This window comes from Pleurodeles waltl, chromosome 1_2 (genome assembly GCF_031143425.1).
Source record: "Pleurodeles waltl isolate 20211129_DDA chromosome 1_2, aPleWal1.hap1.20221129, whole genome shotgun sequence".
Taxonomy (NCBI): Eukaryota; Metazoa; Chordata; class Amphibia; order Caudata; family Salamandridae; genus Pleurodeles; species Pleurodeles waltl.
The window spans coordinates 954,478,114-954,501,263 of NC_090437.1; the positions used below are offsets into that span (position 1 = coordinate 954,478,114).

The 23,150-nt window shown below is 40.3% G+C and overlaps 1 protein-coding gene across 1 annotated transcript in view; it reads left to right on the forward strand.

The window, feature by feature from the left end:
• Window positions 1–23,150, forward strand: part of DLC1 (DLC1 Rho GTPase activating protein) — a 1,219,048-nt gene that overhangs the window by 71,133 nt on the left and 1,124,765 nt on the right. The window contains exon 2 of the mRNA XM_069200770.1: window positions 16,625–17,757. Coding sequence (XP_069056871.1) covers window positions 16,729–17,757 — 1,029 coding nt within the window. The 5' untranslated portion in view covers window positions 16,625–16,728. The remainder of the gene's footprint in view (window positions 1–16,624; window positions 17,758–23,150) is intronic.

The following is a 23,150-nucleotide window of genomic DNA, read 5'->3' on the forward strand; positions in this document are numbered from 1 at the left end:
TGTTAGGGAAATGGATCGATTCTATAAGTTCAAGAATTTTCAAAATTTGTTTTTAAACTTCATCTGTATCAAGATCTGCGATGCTCCACATATATGCTTTTTTAGAAAAAAAAACATTACGGTAAACCATAGGTCGATGTAACAGGATAAATATCCCAACTGGCATGTGGTGCTGCAAAAAAGTGCTTCTCTGCAGCTGCTTGCCATATATGTGCAAGTGTGATGCAACGTGCATCACATTCATCACCACTCTAAGGACCTGATTTATACCTTTTGACCAAACCTGCGTTAGCGCAGGTTTGTGTCAAAAAGTATACCGCCGGCTAGCGCAATTCCTGGACGCCAGCTGGGCATCATATTTAAGCTATGATGCTAGCTGGCAGTAAGGCCCAGTTAGCGTCAAAATTATTGACGCTAACCAGGTGGGGGAGGTGTAGGGGAAACAGGAGGTTGTGCGTGAAAGAATGGCGCTAGTCAGGTTAGAGTAAAACAAAATGACTCTAATCTGATTAGCTTCATTGTTTCCATGCACAACCCCCATGGACATGACTCCTGTCTAAGTAAAGACAGCAGTCATGCCCCCTAGCCCAATGGCCATTCCCCGGGGACTGGCCATTGGGCACAGTGCCATGTAGGGGGGCCCAAGTTAGGCCCTCCTATGGCACTTTGCAAAACAAGCAAAGTCACATTTGTTTATTTCCATTGATGTTGTTTGTGCTGTTCTGAAAGAAAAGCTATCCAACATGGACACAGTAAAGTTTGCAGTTAACCATGGTTTTCCGCTAACTCACTGTACTGCATTTGTTCAAAGTACCTTGCTATTGTTTTTGTAACTAATTTGGCCTGCCATCTCTGGACGACATTAGCATAGAGTGAACAGAATCAATATTCATGTAGTGGGGTAGTGCTTAGATGGTAAGGCAATATGAGGTTTAATAGAATAGTGCTCTGATTTGCCTTCTCTTGCGACACAAATGTATATAAAACCATTTTTGTGGTGAGCCAGAACTCTTGAGACTCTTCTGACGCTACTAGGGATTGCATTCACTTTCTGATTGATTTTGCTGCTCATTTTGGACTTACAATATTTTTTTATATTTTGCCTATTTCTCTGTATTTCCCTATTACTGAGATCCTTCCCAGCAATGAATGTATGAATCTGCAATGGCGACTTTCTGCACCTCTGTAACACATTCTTAAATTTTTTGTAATAAATCTTTCTAGATTTACTAATTCTGCCCTACTCACATACTGAGTCTGTCCTTACTTAACTATTATTTTGATATGCTGTATGGTGCCTTATCTTGGGGACTCATTGCCTCATGAAATTGAGGTTTAACATCCTCTCCGATTCATCCCTCTTTGGGCATGTTGTTGAGGTGCCATTTTGGATGCACAATTTTAGGGGTTCCCCATGCTAACAGTACTACACATATGTTTTGGTTCAGTTGTGTTTTTACATTTCCTTTACCTCTATTGACATTCTTTTCATGCTGAGGCATGGATGTCAGTTAGGTGTAGCCATTTTTAGTAACAGCTATCCAGGCTTTACTGAATGACACCACACATACTGCTGCTAGTATCAGCTGGCATGAAAGATGGGACAAAAATAGAAAGTAAATAGGTCTCTGAAAGCCCTATTTACTTTCTGAAATTGCCACTCTTAGACCTCCCCTGGTAACTAAGCAACAAATATGATTCTTTTGAAGGACTAAGAGCAGGCCAAGGGCTTATCCCTGTGATGTCACTGTGGGTTGCAAGGTTTGTGGTATAACTTTTGGTATGCATGGCATGTTGGTGAATCCACATGTTAAGTAAGTCTTTCTCATTCTTACAACTGATGCAACTGTTGGAGGTTAAAGGTCTATATCTGAGACACAGAACAATACCACAGCTCCTCTCCCCCAAAGTAACTCTTGTTTGTTATTTGGTAGGGGGGCTGTACTTGATCCATGAACCTGCTGAAGGGTGTGAGGGAAGTAAGAAACAACAAACATAATTTAGACTAATTTGATGGTTAACATGCATAATTCCTAGAATAAATCAAAAGTCATTTTAAAATGTAGTTCTAAAGAGCTATTGATGGTCAGAAGAAAGGAAATAATACCAAAATTCACGTGAGAAAGGAATAAAGTTGCAAATGGTTTCTTGGTGCAAGTTATAGATGGAGAAGAACCAAGAAGGCCTTTGACAAAAGATTGGCGCCACTGAGACAAATCATTTTGGTAAGTTGGCCTGGTTGCACATTGTGTCTGAATAATTGTTGCCCTGAACACAATGTTTTCCGGTCTGGCCTGTGACAGTGCAAAGGCAGCATGCACTCTCACTTGCGAGAGATATTGTATGGATCAACAAGCTTGGTGCCTGCTCATTGCTTACCATTTGTTAGCTTCATCATCACATTTATTTGCTGCCTTCTAATTGGCCATTCATGCTGGCCTGGCTTCACTTCCTCTTCTTTCTGATGGAGCATGGAGCGAGTACTGTTTGGTTCAGCTAGATTGCTGTCCTTCCCTTGATCAGGCTGGACTTCCTGGTCAGCGTCTGTTCACCGTCCTCTGTGCAGCTCCACCTGTTTGCTGCTACTGCTGCCTCTGCTGTGACCAAACTGAGAACCTGCCTGACTCTCAGCTGGAGGCCCACCTCCACCCGCAGGCTTCTGCCTGCGACTCATCGCTGGTGGCCTAGTGGCCATCTACATGTATTTTGGTCTCCTTTCACTCTCCTAGCGTTTTCCCGTGCTGCTACTGCCCCTGTGGCCCCACCCCCCTCCCTCCCTTCTAAGCAGTTTCCCACCCTCGGCTGAATGGACCCCCTGCCTCCCTCCCCTTCTTGATGGTGGCCCATTGTGCTGCTGGCTCACCGAAAGCATGCCAAAGGCAATCCCGTTTGCACCTGTCCATGCCTGGAGCACGCCTAGCACCATGGACCCTGATCCTCTCCGACACACTATGTGCCCTCAATCCGGGAAGATCCTCAGCCTGCCACCTAGATGACCCAAGGAACACTCATGGACCTTTTTTATGACACATGCTCCTGCACCCTCCACCGACCACAACACAAAGCATTTCTACAAGGTGCTAATATTTGTATACAGAATTTTACACTTATGGCTTGATTTATGGAAGGGTGATGATGGAAGTCTACACCAAATCCACCTTCATGCAAACACTCCAGATGGCGGACAAGTAGCAGATCGAAATTTCAGATTTAACCTCACCATAAAAGTTGGCAGATCAGCTTTCTGATCTAGAGAATCTCATCTGCCATCATGTCTTATGTAGTTAAATCTGTGAAAGACTGTCATAGAAATGCAAGCCGGCTCTTAAAGAAGAAGGTTGCCTCTAACATTCTGGAAGGAAACTCACACATAATAGGGAAACTAGGACCTTTGAAGCTTCCTTAGGTTTGGATCTCATTCTTTCTTGTGATGCTCCACCACAGAGCTGCACCCTATAGCTTTGGTCCCGCATTTAGTGAGCCAAAGGCCTGCAGCTGCATCCAACTTCTCAGCTTTCTGAATTGCTAAGGGATTGCTTTTCAACACTGTGAATAGTGGCCACTGCCTGGCTCTTTCTAAAGCTGTATGTATGGGTTTCCTCACTGATTAAGTGGGTGTTTTGAACATATGGTACATGGGAATACTCTTGCAGTTTGTTTCTCAATTATCCTGAACTTTAAGAGGCATTAGTTGGTTTTCCCAAACACCATTCCTGCCCCTTTTCTTACCTTCAAGAGTAGCCCAGGCTTTTTGCAGGCATATTTCTTCAAAAACTGGAACACAGGCAGAAGGACTATGGCTTTATTTACAGTTTGGCAGATGGGATACACTATCAAAATGTGACAGATATCACATTTGCTATTGTGCCATTGGCTATAATGCACTTGTAATATACGGGGGAGTGGCATCCATCTTGTTTATGAGTATCTCATCTGGCTAAATCTAAATAAGGGCTTCTGATATGATGTTTTTTCAGTGAAGAATCATTTAGTGGTGAAAGTTGGGAATTGCATTATATAGAATTAACAGTAAGGTCTGTTCTAATTCTAGGGATTGTAAAAACAACATAGAAGGTAACTACTTCCAGGGCATGGAAGGTAGGGTCAATACTGCCAAACTACTGTATAAGTAGTTAGTTACAGATCTTCCTTTTGTCTCAATGCTTCAGGGTCTGTCTTTGTTGTGTATATAGCTAGTGAGACACTGGGATTTCCTTCTGTTTTCTATAGTTTCATTTTTCTCACCCTGTCTGCTAGCACAGTTGGGGACATCTACTGAACTAAATGCTGAGTACCATGGCGTTTTCCTATTTCTTGTTCAGTTTTTCGTGTTCCAGGGAAGTTTGGTGTATCTCTTGTATCACTGTTAGTTGGATATTTCTCCTGTTTAAGCACTACCAAATTCTATGTCATTTGATTACTCCTTAATTGCTTTTAAAATGCCACATTAAAATGGTGTATGACATTGCGTCTCAAGATTGCGTACCCTATTTTCTGCCTGATACGTGTTTCACTTAGCTGTCATTGGCAAGTGCGTGCTACCACAGAGTCCTACTTCTAACTCCCATGTAGCCCTTCTATTCCCTCCCATGGAGCAGCTCAATCACTTCAGTAACTACAAAACATGCCATCATTCCCTTTAACACAAACATTTCCTATTTTAATTCAAATTAACTCTCAGGTCAAGAAACAGGCTTTCACTTGACTCCTCCCTGATACAAGAACCAATAGTAGTAGCTATAATACTAAAAAATAAGCAAATTAGAGCCCAAAATAGGAGGATGCTGGCGGTTGTCCTGTAAATGCCTAGTGCATCCTCTGTTCTGCCATTATTTAGAATATAGTTGACTAATTTAACGTGTTAACTGGTTTAGTTAGAGCTTGTGTGCCACAGATCATATCATAGCACACTTAAAGTTACCCATTTGGCCCCAGTGCTTCAATGTAGTGCAATGCCTCTTGAGACTAATCAAAGAAATCTTTCTTTTAGTATCATTTATATGCACCTTAGCATGTGGTAGCAAGGCATAATGAATGTCATAGACCTAAATTGGCTTTTAGTCTAGCCAATAATTCTCCTTAAGTCTGTGTGGTTAGGTGATAGGGTAGAATGAAATACAATTTAAGCTATATTCAGTATTCCTTTGATATCCTGTAATTATTAGCAACCTAACCGTGTCATGATAATTCTGTAAGCAGATTATAATTGTTGGAATTGGCCGCCTCTGCAGAGTCACCCCCAAACATTTTGCTTTCACTCTCTTTGCTGAATCTGTCTTCGTTGACCTTTAGGACTCTGTGCACCTTACCATTGCTAGCTAGTGCTAAAGTGATCATGTTCTCTTGTTAAAGCATGTAACATTGGCCTACACCTGATTGATACATTTAATTTACTTATAGGTCCCTAGTAATGGTACTACCAATACCAGGGCCTTCCATTAAATGCTAAAAGTGGGCAGCAGCACTCTTTGTTGTTCCTACTAAAGTAGCATTTTGAAACATGCCTCGGGCCTGCCATTGCAGACTGTAGTGTAGTTATACACTGGCATTGGCTGGCATTTTACCTGGCAAGGCAGACGTTTGCAAGGCCTAAACAGTCCTTTTTAATATGTAAACGTCTCCTCTAAGGTAGGCACAGAAGGCTCATAGGGGAGGGTACATTGCACTTGGATATCAGGTCTACATGACCTAGCAGTGAAAAACTCTTAAAGTTATTTTTTTAATACTGTAAGGCCCATCTCTTCTAATGGATAACAGTTGATTAACCTATTAAATTTGTTAAGTGCTAACTTTGGATAGGGAGCTGATAGGGATATTTTGTTTAGACTCAACTGAATTATAATGTAAAATCCTCTTTAATAAAGTCATATTTTAAGTCACAATTGTGAAACTGTCACTTTGAGAGAGTTAGCGTGTTCTTGTCCTAACCATTTGTTGCCTTCTGCAAGTGTCCTGGGTCACATGACTGAATGGTTCTGCTGTTGGACTTGGTTTACTCCTCTCAGAGAGTGACACAATTGCTTTTATTTGTGGGCAGGATGGGCCACCCTTCTGGATAGTGAAGGAAGAGCTGTTACCTGCCCAACTTATATTTTAAAGTGCTGTCTTCAGCACACTCACAAAGGAATGTAACACTATTTTTTGTTACCCTACAGTACTTGTAGCCTTGGCAGGGGAAGAAAGGAACATTCCATAACCACATGAGGGGTTAGCTTAGACATTTTCCTCACTTCAAAGTCTAGTACTAGATTTAAATATTGGACCCTTATACCAACTCTTCAAATCTCTTCTGGACCTGTGGATGACACAGAAGAAGGACTGATCTGCTGCTGGAAGAACTGTCCTGCTGCCTGAGGAAGGAAAACTAGATCTGCACCTTAAACCTAAGACCACCAGAGTGACTCCAGGGGCTTTCTGGCTAGTGTCCTGTGTGAGCTACAGGGACATAAGCTCCAGAAACCGTCCTGCATCTATTCAGCTGACCTGACCCAACTGGACCTGCATATGCCCTTGTGAAGGCCTCTGCTGAAGTGAATCCTGATCCTCAAGAGCTGCATCCCAGGCCCTGGCCATTTTGCTCGTGTCAGAGGGTACTCATCCTTGTCCCAAAATATGCCCACAAATGCAGAAGGGCAGGACAGGAGCCATCTGGATGCCATGGACTCAGATGGACAAAAAAGGGCTAAGGACAGAATTGCCACCATTGTTGGATGGAGTGGGGAAATGGATCTCATGTTTTGAGAAGAACACTTCAGAAATCAACCTAGCGAAAGGCAATGTCAAAAGTTGGATAAGAAGCCTTATCAGAAAGCAGACTAACATGGTGTTCACCCAAGTTTGGATCCTTGCAATCGCACTGACAAACACCGAGCCTGAAGGGGCCACATTTAATTCGTACAGACATCGAATATGGATGGCCATGAAGGAAATGTTCCCTGACTGCCCAAGATGTAGGAGGATTAATAGCAGAAACCATGAAACCTGGGGCGACACTAACCGACATTTTGGATAGGATGAGAAAGTGACAGGAACAAGAGACAGGACAACAATGGATAGATATGGGCCCCAAGTCACATTCTTTTACAATATCCTTAAAAAGGGGTTGCCCACAGAAATACGAAGTGGGTAGGACAGCATAGTAGGCCTATACACCAAACCCCGGTGAGAGATACAAGATCAGATATTACACTATCACAAAAAGAAACAAGGAAAGGACAAGGAAAGACAGGAGCAAGCTCAGAGAGAAACAGCTAAGTTGGTCCAACACAAACTGAAAAAGACTGCCCTCGAGGGGGCCGCATTGGCCACTAGCGTGCAAATGGCACCAGTTCAGATGGGAACTCCACTGCAGAACCCCAGATGGTTTCAATATAGCTACAATGGCAGAATGCAGGAAGGCTGGCAGCAGCCAGACCTTAGAAAATGCTATTATTGCAACTGAATAGGTCACATCTCCAACAGATGCCAGCTAAAGCCACACCATGAACAAGTGTCGATAAACCGGTGCCAGTCGCCATGAAATATTCATCCACAAGACCAAGCCCAGGGAAACTCAAATGCACCTTACATTCGGCAGTAGGGCCACTGCCACACCACAACAAAAGGGGTCAGGTAGTTGGATCAACATGTGGCAGGAAACTTCACAAACAGGGAACCCAATTCAACAAGGACCAGGGCCACAACCATGGCAGGGAGGGGTAACTGTTTGGGGAAGTAATGCCTTGACACAAATGCAGAGCACAGGTGTGCAGCAAAAATTAATACCTCCAATGCAAGCATACATTTCCCGTGCAACTTAAAATTCACTAGGAGGAGGGCAGTCTGACATGGGGGGCAGGGAAGCTCCCTGACCAGTACTTAAAAAGTAGGCACCCTAATTCCCACACCCACAAGTCAAGATGGGAAGAGGTCCAATGACCAAGTTGAAAAGGCCCTATTCTCAGGCACGGAAATTCCTTCATGGCATATAGTCCCAACAGCAACCGTGCCCCCAGAAAACTAAATGGCCTCCAGCCAAATGGAGGCCCCCTTTTCTGGGCCAAAACAAAGCTGTCCGCCATTGTCTGGAGACAGGGCACCCATACGCTTGGGATAGTGAAAACCCCATAACCTCAGCAACACACACATGAATTTCGACAGGTTGCTAAGCACTGCATGGCACCGAGCCAGTAGAGGAGGGGCCATCATCAGGACAACCAGCTATCCCAGTCTATTACCATCATTTGAGCAAATGTTTGACAAATTCTTGATCTTGCATCTGACTCTTCATGCAGCAATATTTCTGCCTGCTCCTTTCCCTCAAAGTTTTCCAAAATAACAGTGGGAGCCACACCTCCAAATATCCTAGGAAGATGTGGTCCATGGGAGAGTGTGGTTCTGGAAAAAGAGAGGTAAAAAAAATCCATCACAACAAGAACAGAAAGCAGAAATGTGCTCATCCCAACATCTGGCCAAGCAGTTAGCCAGCACACTGAACAATTCCCATGCTGTCTGGAGGACGCAATGGTCCCAGTATCAGACATTGCAAAATAAGAGACACATGGGGGCTGCAGAACAACTCTCTAACCCCCTCGGGTTCACGACAATTAAGAATAACAAATCATGTGAAGATCTAGGGAAGCATCCAATGATCAATAAAAAGAAGCCCCAAAGCTAGTCCAAAAGAAGCCTCCAGAAAAAGGGCATACTCAAGACACCTGGCGCCTCTAGGGAGGGTCACGTTACTTGCCACATGACCAGGATTCGAGGGGTATTCATGTGACCTCAGGGCACGTTGCGATAGCCAACCAACATTCAGTGTGACATGAAGGCTCTTTATACATTGCTCCATGCTCGTGTGGGTCAACGGACACTGCCAGCACCGATGACACCATAATGCACACACTAGGATTTTGGAGGGCTGGCGGCACCCACAGAGTGCTAGTTAATAACTGAAATTACCCACATGCTAGCAGAGTCACCCTGAAAAATGCCTTACTGCTGTACCACTAGTCAGGCACAGAGAGGGGGGAGGCTCAACACCCCTTAAATTAATATGTCCATTTACAATAACCGATTTTTACTTTTCAGATTATTAAATGTCCATTAACAATAACCCATTTTTCCTTTCCAGAATATTAGTGTGTCTATTAAAACAAGAACTCATTTTTTATTATTAGGTACCCGAAATGGGCAGGAACTCCTAATGAATAATTTTTGACATATGCATGAATGCAATGTTTTCTAAATAACAAACCAAACATAGCTCTTATCCAACAGGTCTGCAATTGAGCCTACAAAGTGGCCCAAGACTTTTCAGAAAAGAGGTTCTTGGAGGTAGCAAAACCACCAAACCAATGTACAAACATGTCTGCTCCTGCTTCCATCTGTGATCCCAGGGTGGTCCTTAGCATAACTGGGGCTGTCTTTGTTACCAACAAGTGAATATGAAGTTTCAGTGTAGGACCATATACCTCGATGATATCAAGGGAAATGAGTCTCATAGGACAGGGTTGAAGAACACATAGCCCCTAATAATGTGACTGCCATGAAGTATGGGTTAGATGGTGTTGTTGAAAATTCAACTAGACGGGGAAATGTTGTTATTGGAAAAGTCAATATGTACAATGATACGTTCACATATAACAACATGACAATGGTCCCAGGAGACTTGCCCCAATAAAACAGGCGTGGCCAGAAGGGTGCATGCATTCCTAAACACATTAAAGTCAGATGCCACATGAAGTTAGTAACACTTAGCCAATGGGGACACAGCAACATGCGGCGATCACGCTCCCCTCAGGCTGGACATCTGGACACATTACCAACTGGCTCTCATTGTGCCCATAGGTCAAACCCACCTGCATTTGTTATCAGGACTCCAAGAAAACTGTTCACATTCTTTACCCTGAACACAATAATGTAATTAATTTGTGCTAAAAATGTATAAAACCTTGCTTAGACCAACTGTTCCTTGAGGCAGTCCTCAGACCTTGTTTGCAATGTTTGCTAGACACCTCTTGTCTGTTGTTTTTTAAGTTACATTTTAAGTTAAATTCACATTCGAGCAACTGTAGATGAAGGAATGATTTGGGGAGAGAGAGGTTCTTGCCTCCCAAGATAAAAAAAATTTAATTTGTGGAAAGGACTTCAAAGAATACATGGAACAGATCTTGGTGTATGATTACAAGAGACTGGGTGAAGCTGAAACGAGGGCTGTTGAAAGCAGTGTAAGTTGCTCCCCTCCCAGTAAATAAGGAACAGTTATTATCAATTCTTATACTGTATCAGTTCTAAAGAACATCTGTAGGTAGGTTTTCTGCTGTTGCATGACGTTTGCCTAGATGGTTAAGAAATAAATGACATTTGTCTTAGAAGAGGAACAGAAATTGCTGGCAATTTTACTGCAATTGTTTGCAGCAAACAGCCCCACTTTTCTTTCCCCGCTAAAAATGGATGGATCTCTTCTAAAAAATGTCTAAACCATTTAAATAATGGCACCGGGGTGTCACTTTGCTGTAAACAGATCGCAGTGGCGTTTCAATTCAGATCTAAAGCGTGACTGTTATTCATTATTCGCCTACAGACAGAAATGCTCCCGGGCAAAAATTAAATAAAATGTTAACACTAGGCTCTATCGTTCATTGAGAACAAACATAACAAAGACTGCCACGTGGCCCATACAATAACTTATCCGCACGTATTACGATGTTAATTACTTTTTAGAATGGTTTTGATGAAAGGGCCTCGATTAACAAACCAAAATCATCCATGGTATCACCCACATAAAGTCCCTTGCTAAAATCAGGAAATCTAGCTTCTGTTCTAATAACGAGAGGAACATCAATTTTAAAAAGCCACTATTATATATTATTCCATGTTACCATGTCACTCGCAGTAGTTGATGTTGCTATCGTCCGTATTAAAAACGCATGTTAAAATGCTGATGGAAAACAAACCACATCAATCAAACATGGCTGCTGATTGCGCATGCACAGTGTTCCCAAACTATCCAGTTAAACGCAGCAGTCAAAGGAAAACAAATATCTGTTCATCGATTAAAACCTGCATTGTGTTCTCGTAGCAACATGAATAGCAGAAAAAACATCTTGCCAAAGTCATATCAAAATCCCAGTGACACGTCCCAAAAGTGTTGTACGAGAAAGAAAATAAACTTAGCATTTAAACAAAGTAAACATTGTTTTCTTCAGAACTGAAACAATAAAACAATGAAAGAAATAAATTTTCAAACAAATGTTTTCTAATAAAATAAGGAACATTTATCATATTGGAAACGTATGAAATTATCACCACACCATGACATTAGAATTGTATACATGCCTCTCTGAACATCAACAACTGAAATGGCTGTATGAAACCTACACACCAGCGGGTTTAACACTCAACAGAAGACTGCATCCAAAAGACTATGGTGGCAATGCAAATAACTTGGCGGATGCTCCCCCCCCCCCCCAACACACACACAGACACACACACACACCGCACAGTGACTCCGCGACTCGGCCGACATACATACTCAGGTGCGACAAGAGCAGCAGGAGGAGAACACACATGGGAAAAATGATTCCAACAAAGGAAAACACTCACTCTGCACCTTTACTGACTCTGAGCGCCTACATAAATGCTGCCTGATTCCATTTGGGTCTGCACGAGGACACCTATCTCATCCCACCCAGAACTGACTAAATCTACATGATTTGGACAATTCTGAGCAAGGAGGTGGTAAAATAACACTATCATCTGTTGCCTCGTTCTTGTGCTGGCACTGCCTTTTCTCTGCAATGTAAACCGCGAGGGAAATAGGTTATTTGGTGCCACAGTCACCCTTACTTCTTTATTTTTTTAGATGCTTGCTAAAGCGCATCCATTACCTAAGTACAGGGTGGAAAAGTACTTCACAGAGTATGGCAAAGAAATGACAGTAAAGGGACAAAAAAAGAACAGAACAGGAGTCTAGGTCCCAAAAAGCTAATCGTATCTTTGAAGTGCACGTTTGAGGAGTGCCAGCTTCAGTAGATGAACACTCATTATGAGAGGTAGTTTTAATAAGTGCTGCTTAAGGTTCCTTTTAAAGGTGGAGATTGATGGATATGTGTTGTCATTGCATCGTGGGCGCATTTCCAGAGAATGACTGTTTCAATGTAGAAGATGTTATGAATGTGGGAATGCCTAGCTTAAGCAGAGCTTGGATTTTGAAAATACTGCTTTTGAAATTCGTATTCAGTTTTGTTCATACAAATCATCTTATAGGAGATATACATGCTGTTCTAAATGCTGGACTAGAGTCCATGTGAACTTAGCTCAATAGGAAAATGACCGGTGAGATGTGATGTGGACTTATTGCGATGGAAACCAGGCGTGCTACTGAATGGACGCAAGCTTTGAGAGGAGCTAGGCAAGATTTGGGTAGTCTGGTCAGCTGTACTTTACTCTATATGTGAAATGACTAGGTCCTGGATATACAGGTTAAGGTCTTGTTTTGGGTGGAAAGGCTTGAGGCTACAAATAAGTTTTAGATGTAATTCTGAAAATCTCTTTGACATGCAGGTCAAGGTGGAGGAGTTTATCGAGTCTGAATGAATCATATTTGGCATGAGGCCCATGCGATGTGTTTCATAGACACCTGACCTGGATGTTTCTGTCCATTGTTTGGAGAGAAAAATAATTCTGTCTACTGAGTTTAACTTTAGTTTCATGTTGTCAAAATGCTCAAAAGTCTGTGAGGGAAGAGGCGACGGTCAAGAGGCTGCTGGAGCATTTAGTTTTAATGTGTAGCTGAGTATCCTGAGCATATTATTAAAAAGAGAAATGTTTTGTTAGTACACTGCCTAAAAGGTCCACGTTGTGACTGAAGAGCAAAAAGGCAGAAATGCAGCCCTAATGAACACCACATGGGCCAGTGATAGAGGTAGAGAAAGAATTTCCTACTTTGAGGAGGTGCATTTTGTTATAAAACAGGAACTAAGCCCCTTTAGCACTGTACCTTCAATGGCGATTCATTTTTTTCTATTTCATCAAGAATACTGTAATCAACAGTATTACAGGCTGCCAATAGGTCAAGGAGAACTACAAGCATGAATTACAGTTATCAAAGAGACTTTTAGTGACATCTACAATTTTGAGGATGGAGATTTCAGTGCTGTGTCCACATGAACCCCCGACTGGGTGATTGATTGTAGTGTATTGTTGTAGCTGATTACCTAAAGAGCATTCAAGGAACTTAAAGAGGGAAAGGGAGACCTGTGAAGGGCTTGTAGTTCAATGAAACGATCCTTGTGAACCAAAAATGGCACTAAAATGCTCCTAAATCTTATTTGGTATTCTCTTGAAAGAGGAACTGTGGTCTAGTGCCTTACCTGCCGACTGAGGAACCAGGAAACTTGCTAATACCATCCGCAGCACTTGATTGAAAATCGTATGATCCTGGGTAAATTACTTTACTTTCCCGTGACTAAACTAACAAGTGTGAAATGTAAAGTGCAGTTCAAAATACAAATCTCTTTTTAAATGTAAAGAGCTCAGGGCCAGATGTTCAAAGCTTTTTAGCGGTCACAAACAGCCTGATTTGCAGAATCAAGCTTTTTGCGACCGCTAAAAAGCTGTATGGTATGTTCAAATGCAAAATTGCGATTCGGTAACCTGTTACTGAACCACATTTTGACACTGGTATTTGGTATTAGGAAGGGTCGTGTTATGGGCATCCCATCCTAAAACTGAATCGCAGTGGTATGAGTGAATATTTTGCAACCGAAATACGATTGCAAAACATTCGCAGGTTACCACCAATTGCAAATTGGTAGTGACCCATGCACAATTTGTGAATGTTTTTAAAAGCATTTTTTAAGAGGAGGCACTGCCTGCTTTTAAAAAATGAAAAGAAAGCTTTTCATTTTTTTTTTTAAACCTATCCCGTTTTCCTTTAAGGAAAACGGGTTGCATTTAAAAAAAAAGATTGCTTTATTTAAAAGCAATCACAGACATTGTGGTCTGTTGTCCTTAGCTGGCCACCATCCTTGTGATGATTCGCAATTCCCAGTAGGTCGCAAAGCAAAACCTACCTCATGAATATTGATGAGGTAGGTCTAATTATAACCCACTGGGAATAATAAATGTAACTCAGTGGAGTTTTGAATATTAGGATTTGCTATTACCTAACTGTGATTTGCATTGAATCACAATTAGGAAGTCGCAATTCCAAATGTAAGTTCATCTGGCCCTGAGTTATTACCCTGATAGGTTTATACTATATAAAAGTCAATGCATGCATAAGTGAAATTGGGAAAAAGAAACATAAATCATAGATTAATTGCTCTAAAAGAGAGAAATGATAGCTGGCTACAAATTCTTGGGTCTCATTATTACTCTTTATATATATATATATATATATATATATATATATATATATATATATATTTTTTTTTTTTTAAATAAAGAAATCTAAGACAAACCTCAGATTTTTCAAAACAGCTTTGAGTCTTTATCAAAACTAATGATGTGTAATTTCATTTTATATCAATGAACATAGAAAACTGCAGTTTTTCTGAATATATTTCATTTGGAGTCCACGTTTCAATTTAACTTTGGAGAGTGATAAATATATATATATATATATATATATATATATATATATATATGTATGTTCAGTCCATTTTACCAGACTTTCAACTGAACTCTGGAATAGTGAGTACAAGGATAACGTGGCATAGAAATATCGTGGATAAAATAATAAAATGTCAAGGGGAAAAATACTGAAGTTGTGTATATTATCAAGTTACTTCATTTTGGAATTAGTTATAGAAAATCTATACATACTTTCCGTTCAGTATGTTGCCCCTGAATATTCTGTCAACGACATTAGTGTCCCACAATATTCTGCAGTCGATATTCAGGATCCACATCAACTTTTCCCAAGATGCTTTACTGGTAGTTGATATGGGTGGGAGTCTAATGGTCATCTTCCATTAGAAGGCTAGGAAGGAGAAGAAGGAAGACGGAATTAACTTACTGGATCTTTGGTTGTTGAGCTCTGTGCCTGGTGGAACAGAGCATCTTTGCAAAGCTTCAGATTTCTGTTTTTGGAAATAGCTATTTAATTGCTTTCTCAAAAAAGAGCTAAGCGAGTTTTAAAATGTTGTGCCCCGAGTCCAGTGCTCAATTTGAGCAGATGATTTCCGGTGCTGGGGCACTGGCACTTATTTTGGAAGGCCAACACTTAGTGCTCTGCCTCAAGCATTTACTGCAAGCGAAATACACACATGGGAAACACTGTAGAAAAGAAATAACGAAAAAGCGTCACAAAGGGAAAAAGCAGAAAGCTGCAAGACTGAGATGAAGGGGTAGGAAATGTATGGAAACGGATTAAGGAGGCCCGAGATGGCTTCAGGATTATGTTGCCTCAGTATTCCGTGCTTGCACATTTAATTGCAGTGGCCGCATGTTTCAGAAGAGAGCTCTGGGCAACGGCATGTTTTTATTTACAAATCAAGCACTGCCAAAGTGTGAATTATTTCTAGCCTGCAAATGATTCTGGATTTTGTGATTAGCTCTACTTTTCTTCACCTGAGTAAATGTAAACTTCTATTAGTATTTTCGGCTAGATCGTTTTAACATTATAAAAAATGGTGCAGAATAATCTTAACTTTGTTCTCAGAGCAACTGTGAGCCAGGGGAGTGTTTTGTGGGTTGCAGTTATGTAGTCACATTTTGTCAGCTTTTAATAGAATCTGGCTGTTTCATTTTGTCTGCTCTGCCCTTCTGGGTTACTTTCTTGAAAATTACATTGCTGTATTCAAAGCGGAACAATCCAGTATCCTAGACACTAAATGCAGTTACTTTAATTTAAAAAAAGGGGAGAAACCTTAGTATATTACCAGAGATTTCGATGACTGGTAAGGTTTGATATTCAAACGTTAGTTCACTATTAAACTACAAAGGAAGATATCTTATATAGTATATCCTAATCCAGCAGGCCAATTGTAAAGCAGAATGTCTAATGGGATGATTCGAGTCACAGGAATACTGGATTTCCTGTTTTCGGTTGTATAAGTATATCTAGGAATTTTACTTTGCTTTAATCCAAACAAAGGGCATGGCACTTTTATATAAGAGAACCACATCCGTTCTTCAGTCAGCATTGCCAGTGCCCTCTCAGCTGCAGAAATTCTGTCACGTATGCAATTAATGATTTGTACCTAGCAAATGAAGGGGCCAATTGTGCACAGTGAGCATCATGTGAATTTGATTTTCAAAAAGTTCATAGAAAACATGCCAGCTCACTAACGTCTGATAGACTGGCTTCTAATCATTTATTTTTCATAAAAGAAAATCACATTGCTTTTAGAATGAGATAAGTCATAAGATTTTTTTTATGCCCATGGAAATTTCAGTCTTATGACAGTTTAAATTATGAGAAACCCTTTGTGTAATATTGGCTACCCTACATGTTTACTTATCTGTGGTTGTACATCTGTTTAAATCTGTTCGGGCGCTTAAGTGCTTTTTTTTCTCACTGCATGGTTCTTGTTATGCTCTTAAGTATATTTGTGATTTTTCTGTTCCTATACATTTTTTCAATACATTAGATTATGACCAGATCTCAAACCAAAACCACTTTTATATCTTACAGATGCTAGGACTGTGAAACCATCTGTAGGTTTTGGACTGTGCACATTTGCCATGTCATCAGTGACTCACTGGGGAAGGTTCCATGCAGCTCGTGGTTGACCTAATATGACGTCTACGACCGGGCGAAAGAAAAGCTGGGAGGACCATGTGACCCAGTGGGGTGGAGCACCTTCTTGCTCTACTGAACATGATGCAGAATGTCGCCATGGGATTGTAGCAGATAACTTGAAGGCAAGCATGGAAAATGAAATTCATGCACTGGTGGACCGAAAAGAAAAACGTTCATCATTGCAAGAATGCCTTCATGGAGAACATTTAATACGCAGCCCTATTAAAATGTTGGGCAGTGTGCCAAAGGACATCGATGAGAACGATAACCCTGGAGAAGAAGAGCAATTCCTTATTCTGGAGTCTAGCACAGAAACATTGGTCCATATCTCTAGTGATGAATCAGAACTCAGCTCTTTGTCTTTGGAAGATGGTAAGCTAGAAAGACGTGAGCAGGACCAAGATGGATCAGCTCCCATAGCTAAAAAATTAACAAATTTATTGGAACATCATAATATCACGGAGGTTGTCTCTCCAGAAGAGGAAAACATTATTGATGCACCTAATCAAGCACATTCTGAAGAGGTCAGGAAAGAAATGCCAGTTAGTGCTGGGCACAACAGCCGAGACTTTTCTCATGTTGTCTGTTTCAATAATGTAACAGGCACACCTCAAGATGAAGTCAACAATTGTTTGATTGAAAAGAACAATATTGCATCTGGAAATGAGCTGCTACATACAGCAGTATTTGAAAAACATAGGAAACTGAATACTCCAAAGAATATGCCTGAACATACATTTTTGAATGCAGAGCATGACCATTGTCCTCCAAGTGCATTTATTGACAATGAAAGGTTGCCATGTTCGACGTACAAACACCTTCCGGTGATGTTGAATCATTATTCAGAGACGAGTTCAGAGAATATTGGTCTTGAGAAAGTGGGATATGAAAACCCTCAAATGGATTATTTTAAGGAAATCGTTAAGAAGACAAGGAAATTGGAAAGCCTCCAATCTGTACAATCACATGATAATCGATCATGCAGTAACCCTGCTTATAGCCATGTTAAGCTCCGTAAAGGAAAGGTAAGGACTATGATTTAAAATGGTTCTTCAAAGTGTTTTTAAAAAAAAACTTTTTAATTAATATGCTGATAAGCGTGTATTAATGATCAACTTGCTCTCAGTGTTTATTCTAGGTTGAGATCAACTGACATCTGATGCCAATACATAAAATTAACAGTACTTAATGATATAGGGATTTGAATTTTGTCGTAATGATATTTCAGCCGTTTCAAGAAACCGAGGTGGGCATAAAAGACGGCAAACTTTCAAAAGATCAGGTTGGCTCTAGAAGGACCTGGGCAATTTTCCTAATATTCGCATATCACAATGTAGTATGTGTTATGTGTATGCTATGTTGTTAGCGCACATAACTCTGTTGACTGATAAGTGCTCTTTGTTTGAAGTGATATAAATGATTTTCTGTAAACAGGTAATTTGTACCTTGAGAAAGTGTGATCTGCACATCGGTTCCTTCATCCCTGCTTTTGGCAACTTTTAGATGGCAAGAATAATGTACCTAACCATACCACAATATGATATAAAGACTTCTGAAATGCCTTTCACATCTTGGAACACTTAGAAAAGTCTATGATAAGCATGTGCCTTCACCTGAACAAACGATGTGTAACAAAAAGAAACACAGTGGGTGCTAGGAGACCTAAAACAAAAGTGCTGCCACAAAGTGAGGCATTGAAACCAGAAACAGAAAAATTGACAGAAGATGAATCTCTATCTCTTGTTAAGTGGGTCACTGAAATATAAGCAGCTGAGGTAACTTACAATAATTCCGTCTTATAGAATTTTATCCAGATGATCAAAGTGTGCCTTTAATGCAACATAAATTATATTATACTCTACTTTTAGCAGTTTGATTTAAAAGTTACATAATTAAGTAAAATGAGGTACAGGACATGCATTGCATTTGAATACCTTTTAATGTAATGAATGTTTACTCATAACATTTACCAACACATTCATTCTACATGTGAAGGGAATTGGGCCTTATCCTGCACTAACAGTTTAGTTTTTACTTCTCAGTCAAAGAGAGATTACAAATTGACCAGGTGGTGAAAGCTTCAGTCCTTAAATTAATATTGCAATTGAGGTGAATGTTCTGAGAAAAATAAAGTATAGTGGTAGAAAAAAAGGTCACATGACTCAAAAAGTGTTCTTTATAGCAATTCCCATTGCAGTGTACATCAAAATGAAAATGTTTTTAGCATATAGTGCTTCATAAAGTGCATATAGTGCTTTTGCTATTTTGAACTGCAGTACAATAAAGATGTTACCAGTGCTGAATTTTAGCTGGTGCTTAATTGTCAACACTGTCACTTATGATTGTCTGTCACATGCTGGCACAGTTTTGTTGCAGTTTCCCTTTTATTTTAGGCCAAGAGCAGAGGCTGCAAAATGTAGCAAAGTAAAACTAAGCACATACATACCAACATACCTAGGAACAGAGCTTAGTACAAAGATGCAGCCCAGAAACATCTGCAACTCTATATAATGAAATTCTATAAGCTCTCAGATTTGTTTTTTTTTCACATTGTATTTCCTTTCACTCTAAAAGGTTTCTATTTGTATTGTTCAGGTTGTGATGCCTGAATAAGTATATCAAGTGTTTATTTATGGTATACGTAAGTGAGAACAAATAGTAATGAGTGATGATTTAGGGCCTGGCTTAGAGTTTAGCAGATCTGACGGATATCCCGTCCGCTGTACTACACGTGCTATCGGATATAATGCACTTCTAACACTGCAGATGGAATATGTGTCACATTTGTTGAGGAGTACCCTCTCTGATAAACTCTAAATTGACCCCTTAGTTTTCAATATTTTTTGTGTAGGATTCCCTTTCACTTTTTCCTTGTAGGTGTTGCTGTGCTGAGATGAGGATAATGCAGAAGCAGTTTTTGTTTTTTTAGATGTTGTGCACGCGTTTGTCCTAGTGGTCGAATCACCAGTAATAACTGTTAATGGAAATAGGTTATGGTGAAAACTGACATTCTCCAGCATGCTCAAGAGGTGACTTAAGATTCAAGACACAGCTCTATCTCCTCTTATGGGTCAATACACATGAACATATTTCCCATGTGTGGGAAAGTAAATTGCATCATGGTAGAGTGCGCCATGCACTGGTAAGTACTTTTGGGGACCGTATCAGGGAATTGCATCATGAAATCACCATATTGTTTGGAAGACTCTGTCCATGAGCGTGAGGTACAACATTGGCAAAGATAGACATGGTAAATTCAGTTCTGTGTTAAAGAATAAGTAAATGAGCCCTTTGGAAGAGTGAAGAGGATTGGAGTTGTATGAATAAAATAGGTTTACAGACTCTACCATACATATAAATATATTAAACATACAAAACGCACAGAGGGAAACAGACTTAAAATGTATATGGTTTGGGAAAAGTGAGTCACAGCAAACTGTCGCGTAGGTTCTCATTAACCTAATGAGGCTACTGGTTTTGGGCGGCAGAATCGCGTAGATTGTAGGGTACTAAGTACAAGTCCACACCATGTGATACCTGTCGGCCTAATTCAAATTTTCCAGCTAACTAGCAGCACCTCATCTCTGCCCAAGAACAGGGATGATTGTGGCAACCTGGCGCGTGACAAGAAAGACTCCTCAGGGGAATCATGGTTGATCAGATCTCACCCATTTCTCTCAGTTACATTAGTCTCACACAGGCAAATACAACAGAGGCAGAGTATGATTCAATAAGGATTTGTTGAAGTAACTGAAACTTAGATGAAATGACATGTATTGCAATAACTAGGAACGATAAAACACACTAAAAGCAAAAGGGTGACAAGGAGTGTGAAACATAAAAACAGTCCCACCATACTGTCACTAGGAGTGATATATACATAACTTTCCTTCCTAAGCTATGTTAGAGAACAGCATAATAAACCTAATCCACCCTTTATGTTTCCCTCCTGGGACGACATCATCTCCCATACCTGAGCAAGGAAGCCTGTAGTCTAGAGAGACACCATCCCCATATGGGCCAGGGATTCAGTAGTCTAAACTGGCTGCTGTAGCAAAGACAATCAGCAATCAGCATGCAGTCATGGTCATCTGGCTGGAATCTCTCTCCAACGTGTATGGGACAAAGAAGTGTTTCTATAATAAAACAGTTGACATTCTAAGAAACGGTCCCCACATAGGAGTATGTGAATGTTTTGCCGACAATCCTATCTCACTGCAACCTTGACGAAAGCACAAAGTGAAATAAATGCCCTGCTAAGAATATAGTGCTTTCTTAGGCGAAAGAACAACTAGATAGAGAAAATAAAACAATACCTCAAATGTGGCTAATGTTAGAAAAACAAAGCAATGCTGAATAAAATGTAACTCGTTTTTCTAACGTAACATGTCTAAAATATAGCTAAAATAGCTATACAACAAAACTAGAGTCCAAACCCTAATGGCATGGCTTCACAGCCATAAAGAATGTCTGGGGTAAAGTATTTTAAACAGTTTTAAGAATTAAGAGAAAACATTGCCAATACCAGCCGGTCATCTTCTGAGGATGGGCACAAGTATAGGATCATTATCATTGCAGTAGATGAGTATGGTATGGCAGGAAGTAGAGAAAATTAGTATTGGGTCATTGCATTACAGGGGAAGCAATGTTTGGCAACTACCATTTTACAACATTCTTAGTCTGAGAAATAGTGCCCCTTGGATGAGAGCCCCTCGTGACCTCCTCTGTACATGCCCTGGAGAAACCAAGCACCAGCCTAACTAGCTCAACTTGGAGAGTACACTAACTCTGATTTGCTGATAATCTTGGCCAACTGCCTGTACATGGGCATATAAAGTAGAGCTTCCCTTCAGGTTGCTGTACACCTTTCGGAAACAGTGCTACTACTTTCCTTACAAGAACAGAAAGAAAACCCCATGCTGAAGTGCTGCTAGCCTAACATAAAGATGACCATACCTGTGTTGAATACCTCATCCACACCAAGAAGCTCAGAGACACAGACACTATAAGCCCTTTCTACCGAGCACCAAAGACTAAAGGAGGCTGCCTCAAGAACTACTCTTCCTAGGGCAGGTGAGCTGAGGAGTGAGCCGGCATGGCTGACACAATTCAACTGCATGAAAGTCTTTAATTTTCTTCTTTATTTGACCATGATTCTTTTGCAGTGGTCCAGCACTCACTCACCTTGCTAGCTAGCTGGATAAAGTCAGACCTGTGTTTTCTAAGAGAAGTCCTTTGTGCATGTGGGCTTGTTGCGCTGAGTTGTGCTGTGGTCTGTCCAAACCACATTAATCATTGAGGTTGTTCCCCTTGAGTGGTAATCAACTGACAAGGAGTTTATGGGGTCATGGCAAACAGACATCCCCATTGAAGGGAAGCAGGCTAAAAAATTGCCTTCCTGGAACCAGAAATTCACTTCCAATACATACTCTGAAATAAAGCCCATTTTCTTTGCAGGTTACACGTTATACTGTATTGTCAATTGCTTCGATTTTTGCTTTTTTATTTAACTTGTTTTGTATTCATGAATACTGTATTTGTGAATAGTTTATTGTTGTGCACTGGTTATGGCCTTGTTTTTGCAATTTTAGCAGTGGTGTCTAGTATGTTTGTGGACATTGTTGAAGGCCTTCTTTCCATCATTTCTGTAACTGCACTGGTTTTGCATTGCATTTTCGCTTCAAGTATTGGACTGTTCTTTTACAGTGTTGTTAGCCACAGACTACAGTTTCAATATTGCATTGTGTTGATTTACCATTTTCGAGTAAGTTATGTGTATTTTCTATTAATTGATTCCCATGTCCTACACTATAAATATATTTATTTTAGATATATTACTGAATAAATAGATTCTCACAACTCAGGTTGGGCACTCACCTGTTTATTACAAATGTGATCCTGGTTTCACCACTGGGTTGTGTTGAATTACCATTTTCATTGTGTATTATTTTGTGTACTTCTAATTTTTGATTCCTATTTTATATACTGGAACTATGTTTGTATATTTCAGAGACATTAATAATGTATTGTGTTCTTACATCTACGGTTGGGCACTCACATCTTTATTGCAACAGTGACCCTTCTTTCACTACTTCTATCATTACCATTTCATTGTGTATTGCTCTGTGTACTATTAGTTGATCCCTATGTCATACGCTGGGAATATATGTGTCTATTTTAGAGACATCACTGAAGTATTGTGTTCTCACAACTCTGGGCACTCATATGTTTATTACAGTTGTGACTCTGGTTTCACCACTGAATTGTATTGATTTACCATTTTCATTGTGTATTTTTGTGTGTGCTCCCTGTTATTTTATTCCCAGTTCATACACTGTAACCGTATTTATATATGATAGAGAAATCCTGGTTGCACACTCACATCTTTATTGAAACTGTGACTATTGAATTATACTGT